This window comes from Mus pahari, chromosome 21, assembly GCF_900095145.1.
Source record: "Mus pahari chromosome 21, PAHARI_EIJ_v1.1, whole genome shotgun sequence".
Taxonomy (NCBI): Eukaryota; Metazoa; Chordata; class Mammalia; order Rodentia; family Muridae; genus Mus; species Mus pahari.
This window is the reverse complement of record NC_034610.1, coordinates 43,291,377-43,313,950: the sequence shown is the minus strand read 5'-3', so window position 1 is coordinate 43,313,950 and position 22,574 is coordinate 43,291,377. Positions and strand designations below refer to the sequence as shown.

General features: G+C 43.3%; 1 protein-coding gene across 3 annotated transcripts in view; it reads right to left on the bottom strand.

Moving 5' to 3' along the window:
* Positions 1-339: 339 nt before the first annotated feature.
* The window catches only part of Il20ra (interleukin 20 receptor subunit alpha), a 40,270-nt gene continuing 18,035 nt past the window's right edge, over positions 340-22,574 (bottom strand). The window contains exons 2-7 of one of the 3 annotated variants that reach the window (XM_021221706.1): positions 16,927-17,062; positions 10,694-10,872; positions 9,272-9,447; positions 8,493-8,637; positions 5,038-5,177; positions 340-1,475 (exon numbers count right to left, since the gene is read on the bottom strand). In XM_021221706.1, coding sequence (XP_021077365.1) covers positions 708-1,475; positions 5,038-5,177; positions 8,493-8,637; positions 9,272-9,447; positions 10,694-10,872; positions 16,927-17,062 — 1,544 coding nt within the window. In that variant the 3' untranslated portion in view covers positions 340-707. Of the gene's footprint in view, positions 1,476-5,037; positions 5,178-8,492; positions 8,638-9,271; positions 9,448-10,693; positions 10,873-16,926; positions 17,063-22,574 lie in introns of those variants that run through there. The other 2 variants (XM_021221707.2, XM_021221709.2) reach the window with 2 other exon arrangements.

Genomic DNA, 22,574 nt, shown 5'->3' with positions numbered 1-22,574 from the left:
AGGATTGAAGTACAGCTGCTGGTTTGTGTCTGGTGTCTGCTGGCTGAGAGGACTGGACTGTAGCTGCTGGTTAGTGTGTGGTGTCTGCCTGCCTACAGGACTGCGCTGCAGCTGCTGAGCCATAATTGGTGTTTGCTCTGGGACTCAACTGCTGAGACAAAGAAGGCAAAGCTTGCCCCCAAAGAACTATTGCTAAACAGGTTCACTTCCCCTATAGCCTAATAACTTTTCTCTTCCACTCCCTCTGCTGGGTGGTGGGCTAGAGCAGAGGTTGAACCCTTATTAAAAGTAAGTTGCAAAAAAATGTATGCCAACGATCAACAAATTCTAGAAAAAAGGTTTTATAAAATAAATGACTTTTATGAAATATTTTGATAGTGTTGCATATATACAGTAAAAATTCAGAAAATAACTGTTAGAAAATAATAAACTGGGATCGTGGTGAGCTCTTCTGTATAAAGTCCCCACCCAACCTGCAAATCTTATTCTGTCTACAACAAAGCTCAGGGCTCTGCATTTCAGAAAGTTCCTCTAGGACTCTGTGGATTGGGAAGGAGGTTGGATGGAAGCCAACCCCATGGAGGATTCAAGGCCAACGAAGTACACAAACAAAGAGAGCAGTCCCATTACTGACATTGATAATCTGAACACTGTTCACCCCCGGGGATGGTTCCTTCATTTGTTGACAGTCAACAGAAAGCCTGGCGCTAGCTTTCCATTTGTACATGTAACCCCCATTCCTCCATAAACTGCATGAGACATTTTTCATTTTCTTCCTCTAGCTTGTCAGGTGCCTGGTTCTCATACAGTCTAGACAGAAGGCCATCCTCTAAGAGCTGGTCTGTCTCATAATGCCCATAGTTCTCAGGATCACGGCCAAAGATAGGCAAGGAAGGGATACACAGCCTGCCAGTCTGAGGGTCCCAATCTACTACTGTTATACATGGCTCTTCCTCTGGCCCATCCTCTGAGACAGGATGCTCCTGCCCCAGATGATGTAGGTCTTCAAGCTGTGGGTCCAAGTTTTCTGAAGTTGCCTGTGGCTCACATATTTTCTCTGTTCTGGCTGCTTCTTCCGGCCCACAGAACTGTTGGATTTCACCCTCCCCGTAGAAGTAAGTTAGGACTTTGTATTGAGGCTCAGTGTCTGCCTCTTCTGTGGGGATGGTGCTGTTAAGCCATTCGTGCTGGGTTAGAGAGGTGTCTCTGTCTCTTTGCTCAGCACCACAGATGACATCCATCAAATGCGAAGAGCATCCTAAATGTTGCCCCTCCACCTCCTCCCAGTGCAGCTCCCAGCCCTCACTGCGCTCAGGGTCATTAATGTTGATGTCATCACTGCTTTTGTCCAGTAAATTCATGTCCTTTGGAGAAATTTTAGAATCATCCAACATGCTGAGGGTGATAAAATTAAGTGTGATTGTTTCAGTAGGTTCAAAGACTCTTGTGCCAATTTCATTTCTATAAATCAGTACCTGCAGAGAGACGAGAATGAGCTTCAACTTTTCACTTTAGAAAGACATTACTAATAGCTGCCAACTTCTAGTGTCACTAGATGATGTGCAACATTTTCTAACCAACCAATGATGGGGGTTATGTTTGGCATGTAGAGAAAGTTTCACTTGAAGAGGCAAGGGGCCCAAGACCCATTAAGTGCAACCAAAAGTAAACTGTGTCACTGGAGGGTGTCCTTGTGAGATTCAGGCGAGTGATTGAGAGGGACTTGAGTCAATTACGTTCTGGAATCTTCTCAATTCTTTAAGATTGGGAACTCTGTCCCTTCCAGCAAAGGAAGGAACATTTGAGCCATGACCCTCCCTGCTTTGGCCCATGAAGACAAAGGGAGCAGAGACAACTGACAGGGGTTCTGAAGGCCTGTGAGTACCAATGGTTGAGACACACAGCAGCTAGCCACAGGGAGGCAGACCAACTTTACTTGGGCGATTAAAGGCTTACATAGTATTGGGGGATGGGACAGGGGCAGGGGGTAGAAACACGAAGGATGGGCAAAGGCCATTAGTTGGAGGCTTAAGGTACCTAAATGCCTCATTATCATGGGAAGAATTTTAGGAATCTCCCGTGCTAGCTGAATGGGCTTTTATCATGGTGGGGGGAGGGGAGAGGGGAAGCATTTGAACCTGTAATCTAACTGAGGCTATATGACTTTCCACGGGTAGAGATGTGGGATAGGGGAGAAATTTGAATTTACCAGACAAAGTCAGAGAAGGGGAAGCCCTGCAAATAAAGGGAGTCCTCCATTCTATGCTGAGCACGGGCTATACAGTCAATGGTGGACTTTGGCCTAAATTGCAGTTTTCTTGCAGAACACTATTGGATGAAGAGCTGTATCGTGTAAGACTGGAGATAGTCCATTAAGTTTCCAGTTTATTAGGCTGGGGCTGCCTGGATGACTAGCCCTTTCTTAGATAGACTGTGGGCATGAAATATACACAGGCATAACAATGGATATGGCAAAGGGAATAGGATAGTTTCTATTGTTACCTTGACACAAATAGAGTCACCAGAGGAGAAATTCGGTGAGGGTCTCTCTATGTCTAGATGAAGTTGAACTGTGGGCGTGCTCGTGAGAGATTTTCTTAATTAAACCAAGGCAGGTGGGAGGGGGCACACTCTGAATATGGGCAGAGTCTTCCCAGGCTGGGCCTTGGGGGCATTAATTCATTGTTCTCTGTGATATTTTGCTTTAGGTTCTTACCACCCTTACCTCCACCCCAACCCCCACCATGGTGGGCTGTAATCAGAAACTGTGAGTGGAAACAGGAAACCAGCCCCTTGTCTCATAAATGGATTTAGTTAAGTTACTCTATCACAACACCAGGAAAAGAAATGGATATATAAGGTTGTAGTCTTCAAACTGTGCTAGAAAAATCCAAAAATATAATAAGGTAAAAAACAAACAAACAAACAAAAGAAAACAATTCATCTGCTAGTTTTTTAAATATATATTTCTTATCTTTTTTTATTAGATATTTTCTTCATTTACATTTCAAATGCTATCCCCTTTCCTAGTTTCCTCTCCTAAAGTCCCCTACACCCTCCCCCTGCCCTGCTTCCCAACCCACCCACTCCCTCTTCCTGGCCCTGGCATTCCCCTGTACTGGGGCATATAATCTTCACAAGACCAAGGGCCTCTCCTCCCATTGACAGAAGTGGATGCTCACAGTCATCTATTGGATGGAACACAGGGCCCCCAATGAAGGAGCTAGAGAAAGTACCCAAGGAGCTAAAGGGGTCTGCACCCTATAGGAGGAACAACAATATGAAATAACCAACACCTCTCTCCCCCCAGAGCTTGTGTCTCATCTGCTAGTTTATGGGATATTTTAAAACATCTAAATCATGTCAGAGATGCCCAAGAATGAAGAAAATCGGTAAGACCCCTGTTGGTATTCTGCCTGGACTCCATTCCCACAGTTGCCTGGTGGTAGCCAGCTATGCTCTTCCTTATGACTCACTATAAAAGGGGCTGCTTGACCCCTCCTCTCTCTCCTTACTCTCTTGCTCTCTTACTCTTGCCTACCCCTCTCTCCCCATTCTCCTCCCCACCCCCTCTCTCCATGTGGTCATGGCCGGCCTCTACTTCTCTACTCTCTCCCTCTCTCTGCCTTTCTCTGCCTCTACTACTCTCTTAACTCCCCTCCCCATGCCCTAAATAAACTCTATTCTATACTATACCATCCTGTGGCTGGTCTCTCAGGGGGAAGGGATACCTTGGCATGGGCCCGCGTAGGCATCGCCTTCCCCCATACCCAGATAGAACATATTCTTATAGCTCTTTCTCTTTTTATGATCACAACAACCTTCATAGTCCAGCTACTCTGGGGGTTAAGAGAAGAAAGACCAGCTGAGACAATTTAGCCAGACCTTGTCTCAAAAGAAAAGATTAAAAAAAAAGAGAGAGAGAGAACATAGCCAAGGAGCGGATGCAGTCCCTGTGTGAGGCTCTAGGTTCCATCTTGAATACCACAGACATGTTTTTTTGTTGTTGTCATTGTTCTGCTTTGGGGTACACAGAAGGCACCTGTTATAGAGCAGCATCAGTGATGGGGTATAATCTTCTTGCCACCCAATAACATGATTTTATTTAACACTGCACAACAGGGCCTATCACCCCGTTGTTTGACAGAATTATAGGCTCTAAAAAAAAAAAAAAATCACACGCAGCCAAATCTCTCTGAGAATTTTCCTCCCAGAAAGTCAGCTACAAAGTAGGATAGCAGAGAACTGTATGAATGGAATCAACAGGAACAGATAGATGTATTACATGCATTTATATGAGAATGCATCTTTTAGTAATTCCCAAAGGGAGTAGTTTGATATTAAACATACACTGGACTGTCATCTTTTCTCCCCTAGATGGCTTCTTAGCTGCCTTTATTTTTCTGACAACAGCACCATGTTCTCCCACAACACAGCCTGGTGATGCTCTCCAGGGTAGCTCCTCATGGAGAGCATGGTAGACTGGCCATACAACAAGCTTTCTGGCCAGTCCACTGCCCCACCTTGCTCTGCTATTTTTTCTGCTTGCATTAAGTGTCCTATCTCTTGCTTTCATACCCGAGCTTGAACATGAGAACAGAGCCCCACAAAAGGTTTCAGAGATTCCTCGTACCCCATGAGTCCTCAAAACTTATTTTTATTTTTAGCCTTCACATATTAACTAGGCTTGAACTTTGAGAAAGGCAATCATGATCATGACTTAGCTTATCCGTTTATTCCACAACCTTATCTTCTTATAAGATTGCTTCAAACTTAGGGAACCTTTTAGTGTTGTATGTTCATGAGTGAGTTCAGTTCAGAGACTGCTTTTTGTCTGGTTTGGGGGTACAGGGGGTCACACACAGGACTGCACGCATGCTATGTAAGCACTCTCCTACCAAGCTACTCTCAGCTCAGAATGTGTTTTAGAGTTCAGCAGCTTAAGACCACTCTGCTCATGTAGGAAACTATTTGTTCTACCCCTCCTCTTCTCTCTTCCTGTTGTCCTGACAGTCTTGGACCAAGACAAGTACTCACCAAATTTTCTGGGTGTTTTTCCTTGCCAACATGGATGTAACGGTAAACCGAGTAGCCAATTGCGGAGAAAAGAAACACGATAACAGACGTGAGCAAGACATACCAGAAGATGGCTTTAGCCTTCCATGCTGATGTTTGAACTGTTATGGAAAAACCATGGGTTAGGGTTGCGAAGTTATGATTTAATATGGTATGAAACCTGGGCAGTGTTAAGAGGCTGTGGGCAGGCGCCTACATTCATGGGCTCAGTTTTCTCATTTATACACCGAGAAACTAAGAATTCGTCATCTCTCTGACTAGGAAGTTCTTAAGGCACTGTCTACCTTCACTCTCCAATCTTTACAGAAAGGATACACTAACATATAAGTCATTGGGTATTCCAAGCCTTATGTCAGGCTTTGAAACTCATTCTGGCTCATGTATGTGAAAACAAATGGGTCTTTCGCCTTAGTAATTCATAGCTCTTCAAACCCAGAAGCAACACTCTTTTTAACAAAATCCTAGTTCCAGGCATGGGAAACTTCCCTTTGAGTTATTAGTCAGAGAAGTCCTCAAATATTATAGGCTACTCCTTTTGCCCTTTGTTGCTTCCCAGAGCTTGAAGGCAAGATCCAATTGCTGCAGATATCACACATTTTGAAAGTAGACACTTGAGAAACTGATGTTGAATTAGGTGCCTCTCTCCCGAGGACCAGTTCTCAGTATTTAAGGTACAATGCAAGCTACCAAGAGAGAAAATCAATCAGTGGCCCTACCCTACTATAAATCCTGCAGATCACAACAATGATCAGCATGTGACAAGTTATACTCAATGGAGCATTAGTGGCACACCCCTCCTGGCGTATCCTACCGTCATCTAATTGGGCCTAACATTGGCTCAGTAGGGGGAATTCCTGCCTGGTATTGTAAACCTAGCTAACGAGCTGTAGCTAGTAAGGTCATGGACCCTAAAGGAGAACCTGCTAATATCACTTTCTTAAACCAATATACTTTCTAATTATATTCCAAAGACATACCTGTGTCCTTGTACCCAAAGATAAGTGTAGCTCTCACCCCTCACTGATCAAATAAGCTTGTTTTTATAGCAGAGACCATTACAGATATCCACGGCTGGACATAATTCATGAAACAACTGAGTGTGGAGTGCCCAACCTAGCAGATGAATATAACTAACTGATCATTATATCTAAGGCTCAGGGAACACGTTGGAAGTGGGGTGAGACAATTGTAAGAACAGAGGTCCAGAATGTCTCCTGTAAAATAGTGTCTTCTATATATGACAGGGAAGCTACACCCATGAAATCTCAAAGATATGGTCACCTGAACAAGACCAGTGGATATGGAAATGTGGGTGAGGAAACGTCACAAGTCCCCACCCATAAAGAATTACAGACAATCAATGGCTCTTGAGAGAGGGGTATTCAGTGTTTTCCAGGGACAAAGACCTTGGTAGCTTATTTATTCCAAAGTGGTCAGCCCTAAATGTGTATACACAGAAACAATAGTAGACTGACACAGAAATGTGTGTGTGTGTGTGTGTGTGTGTGTGTGTGTGAGAGAGAGAGAGAGAGAGAGAGAGAGAGAGAGAAGACATGTAAACATAATACAAACCATGCTCCCCTCCCTACAACATTCTTTATACACCAATAAAGTCAGGCAGCGTGTCACAGGAACATTCTAATCCACGTTGATGTTGGATGCACTTGCTGTTAGACAGAGATAAAATAGCGTAGTTTCCATCCCCCTAACTAAGATGGGAAACAGATGCATTATGATAGCGATAGTGAGTGTGGGCATTCCCCGAAGAACACTTCTACCCCATCAATAGTCCCCAGAGAGAGTGCTTGTCTGCCTACACAGTAATGAGGCTCTGACGCAGATCCTGGGATGCACCTGTCCTGCTTTAGATGGCAGCTTAGCTCAGGTCCCAGTGTAGCTCCAGGTCTTGCCAGCACACAGGGGTTATCCTGACGAAGAAGTTGGTGACAACAACAGCTGGTATTTAGTGTGGTGTGTGATAGCACATTTGATTCAGTGGACCAACACATTCCATTTTCATTTTGGGGGTTAAGAAAGTGCAGGAAGCAGAGATATTTTCAAGGCATAGTCCATAAAGAGATAATTTTTTTTAAATTATTTTTTAAAGAAAGTAGTGTCTTAGGAGGTTTCTCTGGTGAGTGACTAGGTGGGATATTGTGGGAAACTTCAACACTAGAAATGGTGTACTTTTATCTGTCCGTTTTCTGCACTGGTGAGGAAACACACTTTATCTTCCTCCTGGGAAGGAGCTCGTGCGATCTGTACTTAGTTGACTGAGCTGCATTGGAAATCCACTCCTACCATTTGGCACTGATCAAACTGTTAGGAAACACAGCACTAATTCCAGACACAGAGCTGATCAATCCAGTCTGCCTCTGTCCCTTTCCTGCTTGCTTGGCATTTGAGTTTTATTTGTATTACGGTAGAGGATGCTTTCCTTTCAAAGAGACGGTGTGATAAATCCACCCAGAAGTAAAGCTTTTCCTTGTTCAAATGTGTTTGTCTCCTTTTCCTAGGGACTGTTTCAACTGGAAGGAAAAGAGGAAAGTAGCGTGGGTAGGGGTGGGGGGAGGGGGAGGCTGGGGCTGGGGTGGGAGTGGGGTTGGGGCAGGGGTGCAGTTGGGACTGGGGTGGGGGTGGAGCTGGGGATGAGGCAAAAGATTGTGAGCATTTGTTAGAAGGGAAAATCAGAGTAATAATGGATGAAGACCATTCGATAATACAGGGGACTTGAGGGTCTATCTTTTTTTTCCATTTTCAGGGTTTAAGTTGAAGTTCTTACTGTAGAGCAGACATATTAAACTAGCACAATGCTCAGACTCCAGGTCTCTTAAAAGAAGCATCTGAAACTACAGTTCTGAGGTAGCATTGTTCAGAAAATATATGGAGACAGAGAGAAGCAATTGTAAGAGAGGGGTTGTGGTGATCACAGACCTGCCTGTGGCTAACAAGGGACAGCTGAAGGCAACTTGAGTGCCTGTAATTTGTATCAAAGCAGCTGTGTTTCAAAGTGTTCCCAGGACAATGCTTCACTCCCTTGCCTTTGAGCTGCTGGCTGTTCTCAAAGCCTGATGTGGTTACAGTGACTATGGCTGGAAAAAATAAAGAGGCTGTGTATGAAAGTTCTTCATTGTATTCCCAAAGTAGGAAGCTACGTTAATTAGGGAGGATTGTTGCCATGAACTCCTGGGCCTTGCGGACAGTTTCTAGATGGTGTGATACCCCTTAATACTGACCAAGCTCAAAGGCAGAGTCCCAGATAGTCTAATGCATTTAGACAAGTAGATGTTTTTGCCATAGTTTCAATGTGATTTTGATAGACATAGATTTGTTAAGACATGATCTAAACTCTTATTTTTTTTTTCCTGTTTTACGGCTTTCTTTCTTCAGATTAGCTGAAATCTCTTGCAGCTTACCTTCCAAAGTACTGATGCACTGCTTCTGAGAAGGCACCGGGAGGCGAGGGGGCCCTGGGACAAGGGACTCCACGTGGACACAATACAGAGTGTTGGGCTCCAGCGAGCTGAGCACCAGTGTGCTGTTGGTGACATACTGGGACCACTGGGGCAGAGAAGCACAGACAGAGGTTAGAGCCAAAGAGCCCAAGATGTCCTCAGGACAGCTCCACAGACACGTGAAAAACAAAGATAGTGCTGGATCCTTCATGTCACTATAAACTTTTTTTTTTTTTCAGAAGTTTCAAAAAATATTTTTAGCTGAGCAGAACACAGTTAGAGATGGATGAATTTTAGGAACACTTCTAAATGACAACTCAGGATAGAGTTCTTTCTTAGCTTTGTCCTGTGTTCCTTTTGCTCAAATATATACGTATACATATTACATATATATAAACATATGTTACAAATATATAACACATATACAAATATTACAAATATATATATATATATATTTAGCACACACATATGTGTATACATATATTACATATATAATTTAAATTCCTGGAAAGTGACTGATGGATGCTGTATAAGCATAGAAACTTCATCAAGAGAGATATCCAATAGTGACATCATGAGTTGTGGACAGAGTGCTTCCCTTGCATCTTGTATGATATCTCTCTTGAATAGTATCAGCTGCTGCATTCTCACAAAGAGAACCAAAGCACCAGGACCACCTATGCCCACGGAAGTACAGAAGGGGAAGCTCAGAGGATAGACCCATCCCAGGCCAGGCTCACCGTTCTTCTCGACTTAGTGTTATACACAGACACATTGTACTTCAAATTGGGGTATATCTGTTGCATAGAAACAGTGTGGTCTTGCGGGTTTCTTTTCCACTTCTCTGGTGCTGTCAGGGCAATAGAAATGGACTTCTCGCCAGTTGTCAGGGCAACCTCTGGTGGACTGACTTGAGCTTAGAGGACAAGAGGGTATAAACATCTTTAGGTGTGAACCCCTTCTCCCCTGAGATAAAGCTATAGGACAATCCTACTGGGATCAGAGAATTAAAACCACCCTTTTATGGGAGATCCTTTCACCATAAAAGCCCAGCACCTTTGCAGGGCACATGAATTGCAAGGACTCAAGTTTGTCTTGGAAAAACAGCCATCGGCAGCAGTGTAAGTAAGTGAACAGGTTGGTGTTCTGGAAAACTTTATATACAGACACTGAAACTTACAAAGTATTTTCTAGATAATACATATGTATTACAATTTATTTTTAAACGTATTCATTTTTATACTTGTATGGGTAGTTTTCCTGCCTGTATGTCTGTGCAACAGATTGCATACATTGCTAGTGGAGGGAGGCCCAAGGAGGGTATTGGATCCTGTGAAACTGGATTTCGATGTGGTTGTAAGCCATGTGGGTGCTGGCAACCAAATCCAAGTCCTCTGCAAGGACTACATATTCTCTTAACTGCTGAGCCATTTCTCCAACCCTGACACTGAAATTTAAATTCATATCATTTTCTCATGTCAAAAATATTGTTTTGATTAAAAAAACTATTTTAAAAATGTAAATAGCATTCTCAGCTCATGACCTTTAGAAAAATAGGCATAGGAGCTGGACCGACTTGAGGGCATAGGTCACCAGCCTCTGATTTGGCAGAGCACTGGGACGGCAGCACCTCCTGGAGCCTCTGAAGCCCTTAAGCATTTCATTATGGTGGCCCTGCCAGCATCCTTCATGGTTGGGTCAGTCACATATCAGGGAATGGAAAATTATAAAAGCAAATAACAGGAAGATTCTTGTCTTAATTCTGAGTTACATCTAGAAACAAAACACAATACCAAGTTTAATGAAAAGGAGACTTAGTTGTGTGATCAGGACACCATATACACTTCTGGGCACACATCAACAATTTACTAATCTAAATTTTCTTTTAATCCAAAGTCTTCATCAGATGATGAAATGAAATAAAAATCTGGTATTATTGGCACTTGTCTTTAATTCTGAATCTGAGAGAGATCTTAGAGGTCCTTTGGTCAAACCTATCAGTCTATATATTTGACTCTGGGGTTCAGTCACATGAAGCAGCAGCAGGTCTGGTTATTCAACCTGATGTACAGACAAGAGTCAAGGAGACCCCTTCTTCTGGGCAAAATTGCCTATGAGGCCAGAAATCCAGCTTAGCAATGTTGGAGAACGGTATTACTCACTTTCCAAGAAAGGGTGGAAGCGTTCCGTCTCGGCCCATTCGGAGCACCTGCTTTCCCAAATGGCCTTCACTTTGGCATAGAACTGGTGCTCATAGTCGGAGGTCTCGAGAGAAAGGTCACAGTAGGTCCTGCTGATACTCCCGCATTTAGAGGCATTCAGCCATTTCTCCTGCCCATATCTGCTAAGAAAGAAACTATGAATTAATAATGAAGTCCTTTACGTGCTTTACAATGAAAAAAAAAAGTCATTATGTAAAGTTGAATGGAAGACTTTCTCTTCAGCAAAACGCAGATGCCTGTCATTCTGACATAATCGGACCCACTTTTGCTGTCGGTGATGTTTTCATTAGCTGTCGGGAACATGGGTCAGAGTTTCTACAAACCCCCTGCTTTTATGGGAATGACAATATGGATAGTGCATCCTGAAAGCATGCCACAGCTACAGTAAAATGTTTACATACGGTGTGATTAGTCTCTAGTAAGTAAGTCTTTAGTCTACCATATGCATATATGGAAAGTCAACCATTTTGTTTATTGGAAGAAAAATCACTTTGACATTCTCAGAAAATTTAAAACTTTACCAAGTATTAAGAGTCTGGGGGAAATTTACTAGGACGTAGAGTGTGAGGGTACATCATAATCATATCACTACTGAACTGACTACATTGTTCATACTGATTTTGTTGTTGTTGTTAAAATACAACATCCCAAAGAAAATGAGGAGGGGGAAAATATTTTCTGCACTTCTCAGGTAAAAGAGACCTTGGCATAAAACATCCAGGCAAATGATAAGTCAGTGGGGGAAGACAGAGTTGTACTGGATGCTACTGAAGAAATTAAAGCAGGGCTATTGGGGAACAAGATGAAAGGTGTGGATTAGAAGGTTGACCAGTAGTCTGCAGAGAATGTAGTGTGTTGGTAGTAAGCTCAGTTTAGTGCGCATTGCTGTGATTCAGGTGAAAGAGTGCTACGTACAAGGATGATGGCAAGGCAGGGAAATGAACCAGGGCACCACAGAAACAAGAACCGGGTGACTGAGTGCATGCAAGAGATCACACAGGTAAAGATGACGAAATATCTCTTTCTGTTTAGGGCAAGGGTGTGGAATGTGATAATATCTACCATGATAAAGATCACCAAAGAAGAGTGGGCTTTTGAGACTGGGGAAGGGAAAGATAGGAGGAGGGAAAACAAATACATTCAGCAATATGGGGATGAGTTTGAGATATGTAAGAGTTCTCCAAATGCAGGAGCTTGATATTCAAGAAAGAGGGAGGAGTGACATTTTTGAGTCAATACACAAATTGCTCATAGAAGGATTAGTCATGGATACCCAGAGCAAAGCCCGGATCAAAACTTTAGGAGCATCAAGGCGGGCACATAATAGACTTGAGAATATCAGCAAAAAGGCAAGAGGCAAAACACCAATCGTAAAAGGCACAGGAGACTAAGTCTTGACAAGGAAGATGTGGCAACATTATTGAGTATCACCAAAGTTGTTGAAGGATGTGGTAATAGAGGTCCAAAGCAAATCTCTTTCATTTTATAAGTGCCACATCTGTCAAACACGCTACAAATACAGTCAGATCTTAATCAACTTCTTGCAGATTCTCAACACTGCCTGGGGACTTTCTGATCAATGATCGAAAGAAAAAATGGATCTGTGTTTACATCTACAGTTACATTCTGATTCAATTCAGGAAACATACTATCTAACACAGAGAAACAGGGTTTACCAGACCACACCCAAACTTCTCTGCCCCTTGTGGATTTACTTATTTACCAGCCCATTCCATTCTGTTTCTTTCCATTAAAGATAATATTTTTGTTACTCAAAAGCAATTCACTTCTCAACTTTATTTTATTGTTTTGTTCTTGATCTTTTGAGGTGTGTGTGTGTGTGTGTGTGTGTGTGTGTGTATGTTTATGTGTCTGTGTCTGTGTGTGTGTGCGTGTGTGTGTGTATGTGTGTGTGTGTGTGTGTGTCTTACATGGTCCAGGCTAGTCTTGAGCTCACTGTGTAGGTGGCAATGACCTTGAACTCCTGACCCCCCTGCTTTGGGCTCATGGTTGGTTTCTTTTCTTTCTTTTTTTAAAATTTTTTTTTATTATTATTTTCTTTATTTACATTTCAAACGCTATCCCGAAAGTTCCCTATACCCACCCCCACCCCTGCTCCCCTACCCACCCACTCCCACTACTTGGCCCAGGCCTTCCCTTGTGCTGGGTCATATGAAGTTTGCAAGACCAAGGGTCCTCTCTTCCCAGTGATGGCCAATTAGGCCATCTTCTGCTACATAAGCAGCTAGAGACACAAGCTCAGGGGGTACTGGTTAGTTCATATTGTTGTTTCACCTACAGGGTAGCAGCCCCCTTCAGCTCCTTGGGTACTTTCTCTAGCTCCTCCATTGGGGACCCTGTGTTCCATCCAATAGCCTTAGCTCTAAATTTTGTCTCTGTACCTGTATCCTTTCATGAGTATTTTGTTCCTTACTCTAAGGAGGAATGAAGTATCCACACGATGGTCATCCTTCTTGGTTTTCTTGTGTTTTGCATAATGTATCTTGGGTATTCTAAGTTTCTGGGGTTGGTTTCTTGAACTGTTAACAGGTTTTGACTTGAAGTTGGAAAAGTACTCTCATTGTTTCCTTTGTCTTCCCTGTCTTAAACTGCCTCGCTCTGCCAAGGGTAGGGCACTTTCTTATCAAGCAAGTGCTGACCAAGGAGAAAATTCCTGTTACTGACATTTGAATAGAAGAGCTGGCAAATATTCCGGTAACACTAATCTCCCGAGGAGCAAGTCCCGTGGAGTCCTCATGGTCTCTGGCTCTTTCTTGGGAGTATGACAAACATCTAAAAGAGCCTGTGATGAGCTGAGGCTAGCACCCCAGGCTTACATTTCCCACCTCGCTGAATTGCACAGCAGCCCCAGGAAGTTTCGTTGCTTTTTGTCCAATTTTTATTGAGAAGGAAATTGAACCTCAGTAAGATTAAGGGATCCAGTCGGGATTGCAGAAGTAGTAGAAGGTTTATCTAAAATTGGAATCACTTTTGCCATCGCCAAAGCTGGTGTTTTGAGTGTTATGCCATTTCCTACATTAAGTTATTTTGTGGGTACAATTCAAACTTTAAAATTTTCACTCTGGAAACAAACCTTACTAAAAAGTATAGAAGCATGGAACCTGCTCAAGGTTGCCCAGTTAGGCTCACAACCTGGCCATGATCCCAGGACAGACTGACCCCATCCAGCACTGTGCCCTGTATTCCTGTCCACCTAGTGCCAACCCCAGGCATGCCAGAACTTCTACAGGGCAGGTATCTCTTTAAATAGTCATTTAAAAGTTGCACAGTAGAATTTTTTTTTTGTTCCCATTCAACAATGATGATTCTGGTTATTTTTAAAGCACTTTCTGAAGCACTGACAGTTGAAAGGAGGAAGCAGGCTCTTGGCCCCACCTAATGGAAGGAAAAGCAAGGACATGCTGGTGAGCCCTTTCTCTCTGCACGGCTGAAGCTCCTGAGACCATCCTTGGAGATGACATCAGGGTTCAAGACAACGAGAAGGAGAAGTTTTCACCTGCCTTTAGCAGTCAGAATTCATTTCCCAAGCACAAAAATGGTCATTCTAGTTTGCAAATGTGGTACAAGTTTCTAAAGTTCAAAACTAGCAAACATTTCAGGAAGTATAACTAAGGGAGAAATAAATTACCGTTCAGCTCATTAACCAGAAATATTTGGGGTAAATGATGGGCATTTCATCCTACTTATAGACAGAAGGATGATCAGGCCGCTACGGAGACAGAAATCAGGTGAGACCTGATGCACATGTTTCTAAGAAAGCAACAACTCTTTCTTGGTTTGAATCTCAATAAAAAGACATGAGGTAAGATGAAATGAATTGATACAATTTAAGTGTTCCATTACTGTGAGGCATATTAATTCCTTATGAACTTTTAAGTAAGCAATAGTTTTGAAAACCACCGAAAAGTTAGTTATTAAAATAATGATGCAAGTCAGCCCTTTATAGCCACAGGTTCTCCTCTGTGAATTCAACCAACTGTGGACTGAAAACAATGGAGACAGAATTGCATCTTTACTGGACATCTATAGTCTGGCTGCTCTTCAGTGGTATTTACCTTGGTAGCATGTATTATAATAACCTAGATATGACTTAAAGAGTATAGGAGGGTATAGGCAGATTATAGGCAAAGGCCATGCCACCCTATAGAAAGGTTGCATGCATTTGTGGAGGGTCCAGAATCAGTTCCTCATGGATGCCAAGAAAACAAGGAAGCTCTACAGTCATATCTGTCATACAGTCACTATGCGAGCTAGAAAAGTTCTTCATAGAACCCTGTGTTTCAGTACACGTCTGTAATCTGATCTCTTGGGTAGTAGATAGAAGAATGTGGGGTTCAAAGTCACCGTCAGCTCTATTGAAAGTCAGAGGCTAGCCCAGGCTATATGAGGCCTCATCTCAAAAACCAGAGCAAGCAAGTAAGCAAACAGAACAGATCACGTCGTTTATCTATTTAATAAGACAATCCAGGCCGTGACTCTATGCATTCTTCTCTTCCTCCGTGGGGAAGGCACCTTCCTCTGTCACTGTCAATAATTACGGGTAGGTGCTACCCTAATTTCTTACCAGTGCTTTGAATTGCCCGTTGGCTGAGTGTTAGGCAAACCTCATCTGTCACCGATTAGGAGCTGCGTGAGAGCTCACAAGTGAAACCAGCAGAGGCATCCACCCGAACCTAAGAAACCCCGGGAACTAGGAAAGAATAAAATAATATTTAAAAGCCTGAGGTATAGGAGTGGGAGTCTAATGAGGCTTTTCTGTGCAGAATTTTAAACCTCTGCTTCTGTCAAATAATTTTTTTTTAATTTTTTAATTTTTTTTTTAAATCAAGTCGGTTATTCTCTCTGCTGGAGTGCTTGCCTGCTGTTGGCTCATGGACTCCTGGGGGCCAATGTGGCTCATGGCACATCCCGGAAGGGCATGGTCATCATGTGCTGTCACCTATCCTCTGAAGCTGTTTCTTCCTGAATTCCTCTCAGGCTAGATCTCTCCCTGTCCTGTGTCTGGGCCTCCATAGTGGATGCCACTCCCTTCAGCTCCCTTCCTGTGACATCCAAACTGCAGCCCTTGGGGGGCTATTTAATCTGTTTCTGGTGGTGAAGACTAACCCTTCTTCGAGTGTTCGACTAGCCCTTTTAGCACTTTAACACTTATTATTGTGGGACTGGAGAGATGGCTCAGTGGTTAGGAACACTTGTTTTTCTTCCAGAGGTCTCCAGCACCTACATCAGGTAGGATACAATTGCTTATGGCTTGAGCACCAGAGGATCTAACACCCTTTCTGGCCTTCCTGGGCACCTGCACACATGTGACATACACTCACACAGACAGGTACACCTGCCAAAACACACACATAAAGAAAAAGAAATCTTAAAACAAATACAAGGCAGTTCTTAAAGCAAAGAGGCACTGGCTTGCTTAGCCGTCTGTGGTTGTTTCTCTTCTGGCTCTGTGGTATTTGCATGCTAGGCAGTTGGGGGGTCTGGGTGGTGTCCTTTTCTTTGGGTCTCTGGAGATGTTTATTGTCTATCTATTTTGCATTCTTGCTTGCCTGTGAAGGGCCATGAAGGTTGTGAAAAGTGTCTATTTGCGGTTGTTTAGTGGGAGCGAGCCATTGGGTAGAATTCTGCACTGTTTCGGCTAAGGATGATTCCTGTCAGCTTAGAGGTCGCAGAGTTGGCGTGTACTGGAGACTGCTGCTTTAACGGACTTCTCCTCTGCATTCATCTCATTTGTTACTCACTTGTGTGTGTGCTTGTGCACTTGTGTTTGCACACATGCACACGCCACAGTGCACATGGGGATGTATAAGAACACAACTTGCTGGAGTCAATTCTTTCCTCCCAACATGTGGGTCGAGGATAGGAACTCAGGTCTCTAGGCTTGGTGACAAGTGCCTTGCCCTGCTGAACCAGATTGCAGTCCCATTGTCTCAATATCTGTAGGTATGTCCTAATGCTCTTGCCTGAACATTCAATGTTTCTGGCTCCACAAAACAAATGCTTTGTAATTTACTATAATATCAAGGAAACAGGAAATGTCTGAACTTTTTTTCCAAAGGAAATTTAATACCATAGAAAGTTTATCTTTGCCCAGTTGACAGGCGTCTGAGTCTGTGTTTATCAACTAGCTGCAAGAAAATGAAGCAACTTACATGAAATATTGCACAGTGTATGTGACTTCAACTCCACGTAGACCCTCTGGTGGATTCCAATGCAGGACATTCTTCATGTTGATAGATAAGAAGGTGATATTTGTAGGTTTAGGCAAGCCATGGAAGAAACAAGGGACTAGAAAAAGAGTGGAGAGGATTTGGTGTGTTAATGGAGGGAAGAACTTAATTCTTAAAGTAAGTTGGCTGATCTCTAAAGATGGCCCCAATGCCTCAGACTGAACCTGAGTGTGTGCTGTGACTCAGTTCATCCCAGGGCATGTAGCACATGTGACTCTGGCATTAAGGCATAGGTGGCTTTGAAGTTTCCAGTTTTGTGCTTTTAAGCCCAAGAGTGTCATGTGAAACAACAGCCAGACTGAGGTATCATCTGACCATTGTCTCAAGGTCCCAGCCAAGGGAGTCTCGGCTTCCAAACGAAATAATTGTGAGCACGGCAGCACCACCTACCCGTAGACTGAAGCTGCATGAACGTCCTCAAATGAAACCAGCCAAACCATGCGACCGAGTCCCAGGCAACCCCGAGAATGGAGAAGTGATACCACGGTGGTCATGAGCACTTGGTTTGGGGACAGTTTGTTACACATCAGCAGAAATCCAGACAGTCTATGTTCTAGAGTTAGATATGAAAACCATAGAAACAGTGGAGGAGGCTGGACTCACTACACAGCCGGCCACTCTCCGTGTCCCACCGTGACTCAGCTTGCGCTCTGTGCACTAAAGCCCTCGTGGGTGCAAAAGCACAGTATCCGGTCCTACCCCGCCGACCCTCAGCCTTCTCTGAAGTGGGGTGACAGCCGCCTACCCAGTGTAGGCACGGAAATTGCACGAGTCTCTTGCTCGTACTATTTAGATGCTAAGTGAGAAGTCTGGAAATGTTTTCTTTATGGTTGTACACCTGAAGTGTTATTTGAGCATGAATCATTTAAAAAACACACCATTACGGTGTTAAAGATGAGAAATAAAATGTCTGATAGATATGATTGATAGATATGATTGATAGATATGATTGAACAGCTGGAGGTTTGGAGGTTGGAGTTTTAGATTAGATTTACTAAAGTATGTAGTGAAGTTACAGACAGAAAACCAGCCTGCGCAACGTAATTTATTGTTGTTGTTGTTGTTGGTGGTGGTGGTGGGGGGTGGGTGTGTGTGTACATGGGTGCTAGTGCCCAGAAACAAGGAGATCAGAGAAGGCACTGAATCCCCTGGGGTTGCAGCTATAGGAAAATGTGAACCAAACCCTGTGGGTGCTGGGAACCAAAACTCTGGTCCTTTGTAAGAGCAGCAAGCTCCATTAACCACTTTGCCCTCTCTCCAGCCCCAAGATTTTATTTTTAAACACTAGAATGTTCACGTAATTGTTCTCTAAGCAAAACTCTGTCTTTAGAGAATCTCTATATAGGAATCCTCTGAAAGAACTAATCAAAAATTGAGAAGCTACCAAAACAATGGGAAGGGTGCATTTTTCTGAAGGAGGATGGCCTTTACTGGGTAGAGGCTCTTACAGCCAAGGCTGAGGACCTGAGGTCCATTATTGGGACACATAAGGTGGAGGGAGAGAACCAATTCCTGGAGGTTGTCCTCTGGGTTCCTGTGTGTACACTTGCCCCCTAAAATGAATAAAATGTAATACAAATGAAATAGGGTGATATTTTTGAGTGCATGGCAGGGCAGGGGGTGGAACCCTAGGCCTTGGTTATGCTGAGCATGCCCCACATCACTGAGATCAAGTGGCTATGCTGAGCATGCCCCACATCACTGAGATCAAGTGGCTATGCTGAGCATGCCCCACATCACTGAGATCAAGTGGTTATGCTGAGCATGCCCCACATCACTGAGATCAAGGATGACTCATGGGTTAAAAGAAACGAGAACGTTTAGTGTTTACACATAGGAATCAAAGCATTAACTTAAAACTGGAGAGATCACAACATATTGAGTGCACTCCACCAGGTTTTGTGAGGAACTTATCCTTCTGCAAATATACACATTCTAACCTGTGAACCTGGAAAACATGAGATTTGGATTGTTTGCAAATGAAGGCTAGGAAATAAAATTTAGCTCAGACACTGACATGGGGGTCCACTCTCAGCGAAGTCCCATGATACTTATGTGAATTAGCTGGGACTAATGTCAAGAAAAGGAATTAACTTAATGCTTGCATAATCTTTGACTCGGTGAGTGTTGTGTGATGAGTTACAATAGCACAAGACAAATAAGGCAAAAGTTATTTGTTCTAGAATTAAACCGTGCAATGTGACTCAGATCTCTAAACAAAATAAGCTCTTTAACAGCTAGGTGTCTGAGTGTGTGTATTTATGTGTGCACATGTGCAGTATTTGACTCCTGTTTTGCACCCTGATTGCTTTTTTTTTTTTTTTTTAAAAATACCTCAGTATTAATTTTAAAGAGAAAGTTAAACACCCAAAGAGAAACATTGTCAGCTGAACCCATCTCTGCACACAGTCGGGTGAGGAGATGTCTGTGGTGGGAGAGTCTCAGAAGGGCAGCTTGCCCTCACAACACTGATAACATACAATGAGCAGTTGGTGGTGATTTAGTATCATTCCATAGTTAGGAAGTCCTAAATTTTAATGTGTTCTTTGAAGAGGGAACAAGGGATGTAGAGAGGCAATGCCACTGACTGAAGTAAGTCCCATTACTTCAAGAAAGAGGAACTGTTTTAATAAAAGGAAACCCGTAGGATCCTCTTAGGTCTAAACTGTTGCTGTCGCACGTTTTCAAATGACCCTAGCATGTGTAAAGTGGGAGGTATCTTAGGAGAAATAAAACTAACATGCACAGTATGCTACGATATCAGTGATAGACGAGGTTGTCTGAGCTTGGCTTATAGATGTAACTGATAAGGAAGGGGGGTCTGACTTGTAGTAACATGATTTGAAGACACAGATCGCAAATCATTTCAGATTTTAGCTCGCCGTTTATACAGATGAGTGTTGTCTTCTGTAACAGCTTGTTTCTACTTGTCTTTTAAAATAAGTAAACAATCAACAAACCCTAAAGATACCTAAAATAGGCCAGGCATGGGGCAAAGGTTTTAAAAAACGTTTTAAACGATAAAGAATGGATTGCTCCTTTAAATTAAATTTGGTGGTTGTTACAAGGAAACGAAGCATTTCACTCTTCTGAAATGAACTATACTTTGGAATATGCTATTGATCATTATGTTCACTGGCCAATAGACATCTCTCTCTCTGTGTGTGTGTGTGTGTGTGTGTACTCACATAGGCGTGTGGTATATGCATGTGTGTGTCCACAGGTACACTTATTCCTGTATGAATGTATAGCAGTCAGAAATTCACATTGGTGTTCTTTGCCATTATTATTATTATTATTATTATTAATTATTGAAGAAAATGTCCTACTCTGAACCTGGATCTCATTGCTTGGCCAGGAAGCCCTAGGATTCACTTGTCTCTGCCTGTGCCTTCTTCATGCTGCAGTTACAACTGTGTGCTGCCATGCTGGACTTTTCACATGGGCAGTGGGGATTTATTATTTATTTGTTTATTTAGGGCTGTGTAGCTCTGGCTGTCCTGGACTCATTTTGTAGACCGGGATGGCTCAAACTCCCAGAGATCCACCTGCCTCTGCTTCCCGAGTGCTGGGATTAAAGGTGTGCGCCACCACACTCAGCAAGTACTCTTGTTTTGCAGCAAGCATTTTAAGCACTTTATCTACTGATCCATCTCTGAAGCCTCTCAGCAGATATCATGATTAGTATTTTGTCGTTGTTTAGATGGACTTTCACAAATGCTGGTCTAATTATCCAAAGGGTATCAAGCTCTGGTGGTGATGGGTTAACTAGAGAGAATGAATACTATGAGAAGGGACATTAAAACAAATGATTCCCTTTTATTTTGTTGTGAGAGAAAGAGAGGGAGAGAGAGAGAGAGGGAGAGGGAGAGAGAGAGAGAGAGAGAGAGAGAGNGAGAGAGAGAGAGAGAGAGAGAGAGAGAGAGAGAGAGAGAGAGAGAGAGAGAGAGAGAGCACATGTGTCATGGCATGTATGTAGAAGTCAGTGGACAACTTTCCCAGAGTTAGTTGAAGACGCTACATGTTTTAGTTGCACAATGTGAAGGAATAACTAACTGGGAAATGTCTTCTCTGCTGGCTAGCATTTACAGTGTCAGAAGTGCTAATAGGTCATGGGGGGGGGGTGTGCACAAAAAGACAACAATGGTCTTACCCAGTGCTGAACCTGACATGCTCTAATTCCGGCGTGACAGATCAGATGTGCCCACCGGTGTGTTGGTAGCATGCCTGTTAAAGCAATAACCCTACTTGCTGGTTGAATCTGAGATCTGCCCCATGGGAAGGAATTTAATTCCTGTACTGCAAACCTCTCAGGAGCACATGGCTAAGACCCTAGGGAGGGGATCCCACTTTTGCTATGTTGCTAACTGGTCCTGTTGTCAAACTACCTTCTGGATATTTACATCCTGAGACCAGTGCTGACTTAAGCCTGACCACAGAAGCTCTTTTCTCTGCTGTGGGCAGTGGTTAATGCAGAGAGAGGCTCATCCCGGGGGCTCGGGCTCGGCAGAAGAGGAAGTAGAAAGAGTACAAGAGCAGGAGGTGGGGGAAGGGATGATTGAGACGTGACCTTCCAGATACAATGACCCTGCAGCTCCCCTGAACTCACCGCCACTGAGGCAGCCTGCGCAGGACAGCGCAAGATCGATCAGTCCAACTGCCAGCCTGGACGGAGGGCTCATCAGGTCCATCCCTAGCACAGGAGTTATTGACAGCTGCTGGGTGCTGGGGGAGGGACAGTCAGTTCTCTGGGAGTATGGAGTATGGCTCACGCCTATGTTGCCCCGGTGGATAGTCCCACAGCCATGCACATCCAGGCATTACTAATTGAGTATGTTATCCAAGGGAAAAGAAGATATGAAGAGTTAGGGGAGGGTCTGCGAAGAGTTGGAGGGGTGGGTAGTACATATGGTTAAAATACATTGTATATATGTATAAAATTTACACAATGTAATTCATAGTATGCATTATTTCAAAATTATTATTATTATTATTGTGTGTGTGTGTGTGTCATGTGTGCATGTGAATATGGGCATGCATGCACCTTGGTGCATGTGTGGAGATCCGAGGATCATTGCAGGAATTGGTTTCCTTTTACTGTGTAGATGTCAGGGTTCAAACGCAAGTTGTCAGGCTTGTGTGGCAAATGCTTTACCCACTAAGCCTCCTCACGGTTCCTAAATGTCCTTACCATGCCATTCCACTTTTTGCAAAGAATATGTACATTATAAACACTGTGCATCTTGTATATACCTGCTCTGCATGGCATATACACGCACATTTCAGCAAATCACATGTATCACCATGATTACGGTAGCCAGCCCCTGGGGCATGCTCACACACCGACTTCTTCATGATACACAGAAGCTACCACCCAAAGCTTACCTGGGATGGTGTGTGTAACCCATACACATGACAGAAACTAAGACTCCCAGGATCAGGTTACAAGATGCTCTGTCTGTCATTCTTTCCTTCATTGCTTCCTTCCTTCCTTCCTTCCTTCCTTCCTTCCTTCCTTCCTTCCTTCCTTCCTTCCTTTCTTCTTCCTTTTTTCCTTTACCTCCCTCCCT